This window comes from Oryzias melastigma, linkage group LG11 (genome assembly GCF_002922805.2).
Source record: "Oryzias melastigma strain HK-1 linkage group LG11, ASM292280v2, whole genome shotgun sequence".
Classification (NCBI taxonomy): domain Eukaryota; kingdom Metazoa; phylum Chordata; class Actinopteri; order Beloniformes; family Adrianichthyidae; genus Oryzias; species Oryzias melastigma.
This window is the reverse complement of record NC_050522.1, coordinates 26,143,064-26,151,410: the sequence shown is the minus strand read 5'-3', so window position 1 is coordinate 26,151,410 and position 8,347 is coordinate 26,143,064. Positions and strand designations below refer to the sequence as shown.

At 47.3% G+C, this 8,347-nt stretch overlaps 1 protein-coding gene and 1 long non-coding RNA gene across 3 annotated transcripts in view; one reads left to right on the top strand and one right to left on the bottom strand.

The window, feature by feature from the left end:
- The window catches only part of LOC112162522 (adhesion G protein-coupled receptor B1), an 18,692-nt gene that overhangs the window by 6,124 nt on the left and 4,221 nt on the right, over window positions 1–8,347 (bottom strand). The window contains exons 3-18 of the mRNA XM_024298320.2: window positions 7,798–7,947; window positions 7,622–7,720; window positions 7,390–7,551; window positions 7,078–7,242; window positions 5,953–6,117; window positions 5,718–5,882; window positions 5,539–5,640; window positions 5,350–5,456; window positions 5,081–5,275; window positions 4,924–4,992; window positions 3,263–3,371; window positions 2,937–3,080; window positions 2,793–2,862; window positions 2,582–2,684; window positions 2,269–2,312; window positions 1,130–1,256 (exon numbers count right to left, since the gene is read on the bottom strand). Coding sequence (XP_024154088.1) covers window positions 1,130–1,256; window positions 2,269–2,312; window positions 2,582–2,684; window positions 2,793–2,862; window positions 2,937–3,080; window positions 3,263–3,371; window positions 4,924–4,992; window positions 5,081–5,275; window positions 5,350–5,456; window positions 5,539–5,640; window positions 5,718–5,882; window positions 5,953–6,117; window positions 7,078–7,242; window positions 7,390–7,551; window positions 7,622–7,720; window positions 7,798–7,947 — 1,976 coding nt within the window. The remainder of the gene's footprint in view (window positions 1–1,129; window positions 1,257–2,268; window positions 2,313–2,581; window positions 2,685–2,792; window positions 2,863–2,936; window positions 3,081–3,262; window positions 3,372–4,923; window positions 4,993–5,080; window positions 5,276–5,349; window positions 5,457–5,538; window positions 5,641–5,717; window positions 5,883–5,952; window positions 6,118–7,077; window positions 7,243–7,389; window positions 7,552–7,621; window positions 7,721–7,797; window positions 7,948–8,347) is intronic.
- The window catches only part of LOC112162523, an 8,365-nt gene continuing 7,864 nt past the window's right edge, over window positions 7,847–8,347 (top strand). The window contains exon 1 of one of the 2 annotated variants that reach the window (XR_004948657.1): window positions 7,847–7,981. This is a non-coding gene — a long non-coding RNA (uncharacterized LOC112162523). Of the gene's footprint in view, window positions 8,020–8,347 lie in introns of both variants that reach the window. The other variant, XR_004948658.1, reaches the window with a different exon arrangement.

The window sequence follows — 8,347 nt, the reverse complement described above, 5'->3', positions numbered from 1 at the left end:
TCCAAACTAGTGAAAAATGAGGAAGTTGGTGGATTTCAAGTGAACATTACTGCCGAGTGGAGGCATCGCCTCACTACTTTGGCTCCTTGTTTTTCTGGAAGATGTTATTGAAACACATCAAAGGGTGGACATGGGGGGGGGGGCACAGCCAGACGTCAGAATCTCATTGGTCTTTCCGCTCTGGCATTTTCAGTTCAGCTCCTGCAGCTGAAGGGGAGGAGGTTTGTGTGGAATCGAGAATTCAGCGATATATTGGCAGACCGGATGATTGGCTCGGCTTCCATTTTTTTACTGTCTGGGGAGGCTGAGAGGAGGGAATATGAGCAGCCTATGAAGACTGGCAGCAACGAGACGGATCAACTCCTCAACAAAAACAGGGAAAAAAATCACGTTCGGATGGAGAAGGATGCGCAAAAACGGAGCCAAATCCGACTAATTGAGCATCTGGGTGTGTTAAACATCTGTTGATTCCAGCAGAGATTAAGTGACCATCTTCTTTGTTCAGCGAAAAGGCTGTAGCCCCCCCACCCCACCTCGGTTATCAGAATTCACCCAGGCCGAGTCTGAGCTGCAGAAGCCGTTACCAGGCAACTGGACAGCCAGCAGCTTCGCGGGCTTCACAGTCTATAGGGGAAAATTACACATTGTCTTTGCGCATGAAGTAAAAGGATGCATGATGATACACGTCTGCAATCAGGACCGCATTCAACCAGCACGCGGCCAAAAAAATAAATAAATAAAAAAAAATGCGCGATTGGATAATTACGCGCCAAAAAGAAAAAAAAATAAAGCATTTTTATGTTCAAATCCGTCTTCTAATTTAATTTCCCCAAGACATATTTTAAGAATCGACACAAATAAAGTCCATTTCGTGCGCAAATCTGCGCGGAAACAACGCAAACGCGCTGCATCGTCGTGCGTAAAAACGCATCGTTTTTATTTTCTTCAAATGCATTTTCCGATCGCGCGGAGACAAAGACGCACAGCGCTCCCGCAAAACAACAAGTCCTATTGATTCCCGCATCTACTCTCAGGCTGCGCTGCACGCGGAGGAGGAGGGGGGGGGGCACATTTAACAGAACAGTTGAGGGACATTTCTGCCCCTTTAGGAGAAAAAAACATGACTTACCGAGTCCAGGTTGACGCGCGCTAAGATGGCGAAGGTGGAGAGGCTGTCACAGACGCATTTGGTTCGGAATGAATGGACGGGCACCGCTCTGCAGCTCCGCGCAGACCAAGAGCCGAGCAGAGACGAGCTGCGCAGGAAGGAGAGTTAGGAGAGGAGAGATCAGACCAGCCTGTCATGTCACATTCCTTCATGTGCAGCAACAGCGATGAAAAAACAAGAGGATCTTTGGATTATGCTGATTCTAATCAAAGATGTTTACTGATTTTTTAGTTTTTTAGAAAAAAAATATCAAACTGTTCATTTATATGAGAACATTTGATAATAATCTGCACTTTTCCTAAAAATGCACCTCAGTGGAGACTTGTTTTGGGGACACTTTGTTCCCTCATAAAGGGACATAAATTGTGATCATTTTAGAAAAAGGCTCCACTGATGGTGCAGCAGGAGCTGCAGCTTTGACTGAATGTGAGCAGACATGAAGTCCAGCCAGGTTCTGGGTGTCATGAGAGGCCGGCAGGCCCAAACCGTCAGTAGACGGACATCAAACCCAGCACAACAACCTCATGCAAAGATGAAAATGTCTTCTATTTCCTGTATTCTCCTGCTGCTGGTTAACTTCCGGCTCGCAAACATTTGCATTTCTGCAGAGAAAACCTCAGAGTCTCACGTCAACCAGAGCCCCTCTCTTCTGTTGCCCCATTAATCACATCCGCTTCACAAATGAATCTAATTTGTCCAGAAGCACGCCGGCCGCCCTCGGAAACTCTATGAGTTCATTAGATTTTTGTCTCTGGATTCATTTCTGCTCCTGGAGTTGTTTGAGATTTTTCATTTCTATAAACGATGGTTTGTGTTTACTCAGAGATCATGGATCTGTAGCTTTGAGCAAACAATCAGTAATCCTTACTTTAAGAAAATGTTGTTTTATTGTATTTATTTGTTAGTTCTTTTCCTCTCTTTGTCCTCAGCAGTCTTCTACTGCTGGGTTTTGTTATTTTAGTTTGGGTTTGGTAGTCTTGGTTTGCAGGCTTTGTTTGTTTGACTTGTCTGGCTCAGTCTGTTTGGCGGACTCGTCGCTAATGGCGACATAAACGAGCCTGAAGCTCCAATCAGCTGATGAGGACAGAATGTAAACTTACGATTCGCTCTCGTCCCAGGAGAGGCACGTCTCGTTGACCGTGTCCTGCAAAGAGAGGCAGATGGAGTCAGTGTGAGGGATCTCTGCGTTCGAGGCGACACACATAACAGCTTTTTTTAATTTGGGTTTGCAACTAAAACAGTCTCTGTGATTGTCGTCATCGTGGAGTGACCATTTGGCGGCAGTGGGAGTTTCACTGCGTTTCTACAAGTGTGTGTGAAAAAATGTCGCTGCAAATGTCAGCAAAATGTCAGGATCTGCAGACACCCGGGGGAGGGGGAGGGGGGGGGTTAGTGCACTCATTAGGGACTCACGTTGTGGAGGTGGGGGAACTCGATCTCCACGGGGGTGGACAGCAGGTTAGGGGTGGGCTTGACGATCACAGACACCACCTTGGAGTTGAGCAGGGTTGTGTTGCTGCAGAACAAACAGGTTTAGTCTCACAAATGTGTGTTACAATGAATCAGGAACACAACAAGGGGAAGGGCGCCATCTGGTGTCTGCACAGCGGAGTCGCTGCCGTACCTCTGGAAGGGCATGATAGAAGCCAGGTTTCTGTAGAGGACGATTCCAGTCACAAAGGCGTCGTTTCCGTCTGGAAACAGGACATCCGCTTAGATTCAGATTCTGAGCTTTTATTTTGAAATTCGGAGGTTGGAGTGTCCTTACCGGACTGCTTCAGAGACAGAGCTTCACGGGAGACGGAGATCTTCTCCTCGGATGTCCGGACCCAGTCCAGCATGCCCCTCCAGCCTTTGACGGGGAAGGTGAAGTTGGAGCTGGTGGTCGTGGGGCGCTTGTGGATGCTCATCACTGGGGGGGGGGCACAGTTACAAATGTCAGATTGCATGAATCAGACGTCATGCATCAACATCTAACAGCAGGAATGTGCCTGAGAAAATGTTGTCTAAGGAGCAGAATGGACCGTCTGTCAGGATAAGTGATGCAGACTCTATGAGGACGGATGAGCAGACGCGGTGACCGCCGCAGCTCACCTAAGTTCTCCGTGACTTCATAAATGTCCTGAAAGCCGCTCATCTGCATGCCGATCATGTTCACAAACTCTTCAACCAGGCGGAGGAACTCCTTCATGTTGGCTCCGCTCTACATGAGAGGAGAGAGAAGAAAAAAAACAGTGATTAACAGCTTTTTCTTCATGTTCCAGGGAATGGACTTCCTGATGACCAAACATGGGCATGCTGTTGATTCATCCTCATTTTCCCTCCTCTTCGGGGAGGGGGGGCGCCTGACTTGCGTGTCTCTGACGCAGAACTGCTGTGATGTGGGCGCAAGGTGTGCGGCTGCATGCGATGTACCGACATGTCTCCTTACGAACGGTCATCAGCATGTAGGAGATCCACAGACTGTCAAGTGGGAGGATCGATTTTTCCCCCTGATTCAGAGATGCTGTTGCCATGGTAACTCACACTCGCAGCTTTGTGTGTGCATGTAGATAAACATGCGACCTGTTGGAAAACTTTTCTTTTTTAAGTAGATTAGCAAGAAGCCTTTAAATATATTCATGGGTGGTGTTTAAATATTTTTTAGTCATTTAAAAAATGTGGAGTTAGCTAATATTTTAGCAACATGCTAACAATTTTAGCTAATTTGTTATCTACTGAGGTTTTTTTGAGTTTAGCTTCTATTTTATTTTTTGAGTTTGGCTCATAGTTTAGCAATATGCTAACTTTTTATCTACTGGGATTTTTGGCCCATGTAAAGTTTAGCTTCTTTTTTTTAGCAATATGCTAACGTTTTTGACTAATTTAGTTTACTGAGGAATTTTTGGCTATTTTGGCATCAAGCATTATGCTAATTTGGAGTTTGGCTAATATTTTACCAAATGCTAACGTTTTTGGCTAATTTGTTATCTATTGTGATTTCCAGGCTAATTTAGAGTTTAGCTTCTATTTTAGCAACATGCTAACGTTTTTAACTAATTTAGTTTACTGAGGAATATTAGATGATTTTGGAGTTTAGCTAGTATTTAAGCAACAAGCTAGCTTTTTTGGGCTAATTTGGCATCTACTAACGTTTTATGCTAATTTGGAGTTTGGCTAATAGTTTAGCAATGTGCTAACGTTTATCTATTCGGATTTTTTGGGTAATTTTGAGTTTAGCAACAGGCTAACATTTTTAACTAATTTAACTTACGGAGGAATTTTAGGCCATTTTGGAGTTTAGCTAGTATTAAGCAACATGCTAGCTGTTTTGGCTAATTAAACATCTACTGAGGGTTTCTGAGCTAATTTGGAGATAAGCTATTATTTAAGCAACACTAATTTTTTTTGCAAACTTACCATGTTTTAGGGATTTTAAAGCAATTTTACAACAAATTTTCAGAATTTTAGGTCACCTTCAGCGCTCTTTAATAGTTCTTTAACAAAATTTTCAGTCTTTTAGCAAATGTAAGACTTTGCAAACAGCATTCACATTAGCATTATCGCAGTTAGTGCAACTTTTCTGGTTTAATGCCGTTCTTATGCAACCACGATCTTATTTTGGAGCCGTGAACAAAGCAGGTACATTCATAGCCTTTTCTTTTCTTCACCCACTCCCTGACAATGTCCTCCTCGCTCTCAGCCCTCGTTGAGATCCTCCCACAAAAGACCCATTTTCCCGCCTTTTCTTCCATGCACACCCTCTTATCACTTACCAGCTGTGCCTCTTCCCATTTGTCACGGTGCTCCTCCTTCAGAAGGTTGCTGATGGTCTGGACATAGTTCTGTGGATCATTAAGTGAAGAGCCAGGTGAGAAAACGCCGCATGCAGCCCGACTCCAGAGGCTATTTTGGACGAGAACACAAGCTGACCTCCACGTCGGCGTTGCTCAGCCTCAGCCTGGTCCCTTTGTATATCTCCGTGGTGTTCCTCAGGATCTCCATAACAGCCAGGAGGTCTCCGCTGTACTTGGCTCCTTCATCAGAGGAGAATCTGAGGCGTGAAATCACCTCGGCGATGCCGTCCACACTCTGTCCGGTTTGGGCTTTGGAGTTGTAGACCCTGGACTGTAGCAGAGTCCAAACGTGAATGTAACGTCCTGACATGATCATTTCACTTTGTTGTTTTTTTCTGGACCTACCAGAGCCTGAATGTTCTCGTATTTGCTGGAGACACACTTGATGTGAGTGGGGTTCTCCCAGGAGGCGAGGCCGACGGCGTCCAGAGTGCAGCGGCGCAGAATCAAACCTGAAAACAGGAAATGGTTTAATTTGAGCCCAAACGAGGATTAAAACAGAACATTCTATCATCACGGCTCCTCCTGCGGTACCTTTAGCATCTTCAGGGCAGACCACAGCAGCAACATCTCCAGCAGGAGTCTTCTTCCACACAACGTCGCCCGTGTTCTGCTCGGGGCAGATCTCATGGGGTTCTGTCGGCGCCGAGAAGCAAACGTTAAGCCATGCTGCAGTTCATCTTTGATGTTTAATGGTGTTTTGTGACACTGACCGGGACATCTCTTCTCATTGCAGCGTCTCTGCTCTCCGCCCTCGCCGGGGCACGGCTCCCCCCCAAAGAAAGGGCCCTCACAGACTCTCTGCCTCTGCTGGACGCCTCCACCGCAGGTCTTACTGCAGCTGCCCCAGGAGCTCCACGAGTGCCATCGCCCGTCCACTGCAACGTTTCACACCGTCAGTTCTGCTCTTCTGACTGAGCAGCTTCTACCTGAGGAGCCGGGACTCACCTGGACACTCCTTCAGGAAGCAGTTTGCAGACTCTTTCCAGCTGCCGTGGCACTCCGAGCCTCCGTAGGACGGGCCGTTGCACTCCCGGGTCCGCTGCATGGTGCCGTTGGAGCAGGTGGAGGAGCAGGCGGTCCACGCGGACCAGTCGTTCCAGGATCCGTCCACTAGAGGGCAGCAGAGGAGCAGTCAGAACCAGGAGAACCTCTCACCAGCCACAGTGACAGGATGAAACAGTATTTTTCTCTTAGTAATTCACTAATTAGGATAAACGGTAATTAAACATATTTTGTTGCAGCTGAAAGAAAATCTTTTCTTGTTTGAGAGTAAAAAAAGATGTTTTTCTGTAAAACCAAATTGGCCTCATTAGAACAATTATTCTTTTCAACCTTTTCATTAGAAACATTTTCTCGACTTTGTATGATTTTTCTCTCAAAATTTGAATTACCAACAAGCCCTAAAATATATTCATGGACTTTGTTTTAATCTTTAACAGTAATTATTACAACATTTAGAGTTTGGCTAATATTTCAGCAACAGGCTAAAGTTTTGGACTAATTTACTGAGGAATTTTAGGCTATTTTGGAGTTTAGCTAGTATTTAAGCAACACACTAAATATCTGTAAAAACTTGGGATGTATTAGAGATTTTAAGGCAATTTTACAACATTTTTTTTTAATTTTGGTGAAGTTCAGCATTAAAAGAGATTTCAGATTTTAAAAAAAGATAGAACAGTTTTTTTTTCTGTAAAACCAAATTGGCCTCATTAGAACAATTATTCTTTTCAAGCTTTTCATTGGAAACAGTTTCTCTTGCTGTAATTTTCCTGCTCAGACGCACAGAGACCCGACCGTCATCTGAGTAAGAGCTGGGGTCAGGTGGGAGAATGGCGTGTAATTGATGACCAGTAAACTCATGGAGAACTGTTCTTTCCGGGTAGGCGGCGAGAAAAATAAACTCAAGTTGTACTGACTGAGCATGAGTCACTGCAGAGGACGATAGAAAACTTCTGACTAATCCCAGCGAAGGGTTCTGATGTGGGTGAATCAGACTCTCTCCACCTGTTGCCTTCATGAGTTTTTCTGCTCTAGATGTAATAAAATCTGTTTTGTGGCGTGAAAGCTCACCGGGGCAGACAGCGATGTTGCAGAACTTGGTTTGTTTCTCGGGGCCGTTGCATGGCTGTCCTCCATTCTGGGGCTGCCTGCATGTGCGGGTGCGGGCGCGGTAACCACGGCCACACGTGGATGAGCACAAGCTCCAGGGGGTCCACTCATCCCAAGCACCATCGACTGCACAGGGAAACACAAAGGGCCCATTGTGATGGTTCTGAATCCACGGCGTTCTCAGACTCTCCACTAGGGGGAGCAGTCCCTCTCAGGACAGTAGATGATGCTCCATGTGAGTTCCTGCCATATGATTGGCGGTGTGACACTCACCGGGGCAGACGACGGTGTTGTTGCACTCGCGGTTCTCGCGCAGCGGCCCGGTGCACTCGGAGGAGAAGGAGGAGGTGGCGCAGAGGCGGGTGCGGCTCTGCCAGCCCTCCCCGCAGGAGACCGAGCATGAGCTCCAGGAGGACCACTCGTCCGTCTTGGTGTCTGTTGGACCCGAGAATCCTGTCAGAACTTTGTGTGTTTGACGTGTGACCGCAGAGGTCACGGGGCTCACCTGTTGGGGGCGCCACAGCTGCAGTGCTGATTCCATCGGTGCCGTCTCTCTTCAGACCAATGATGGCGCGCAGACCCTGGCTCCTGCTGCGCTCTTTGCCTGTAGCGGTCAGAAACCTGCGTTAGTCTGAAGCTGGCTTTGTTTTTCAGGTGTTTTTGCGTGTGGGCGGAGCCTACCGATGCAGGCCTGAGGGTTGCAGGCGCGACCTTCCTCCACTGTTCCCTCGCAGACGGCGTTTTCGGGCTGGCAGCTGCGGCTGCGCACCTGCACTCCTCCGCCGCACTCCTGGCTGCAGACGGACCAGCGGCCCCAGACCCCCCAGCCCTCTGCGGGACGCAGACGAGGAACATGGAGGTTAATGTGTGCAAACGAAAAACTCTGCAAACATTTAGCAGGACGTGAGTAACTGTCAGACAATGGAGAGGAACACGTCTGTGTGTGTTTGCTCCAGAACTCCGATCAAGAAAAGAATGTTAGGTTGCTATGGTGACCACAATTGCCTGCTGGCTCGTTGTGTTCCCTGATCTGAACACGTTCTGACTCCTGGCTGGGCCGATCGGGTCAGAGTGTGAGGTCCGGCAGGTGTGGACACTTAGACTCTGATTGGCTGGTCGTTACTCGGCGGTCGAACGCCGCACAGCTCGTTACCTCCAGACTCACCGGGGAAATGTGAGGTAATGTCAGAGCTGGAGGCAGAGAAACGCCAAACCACGGGGCCTGCAGCCA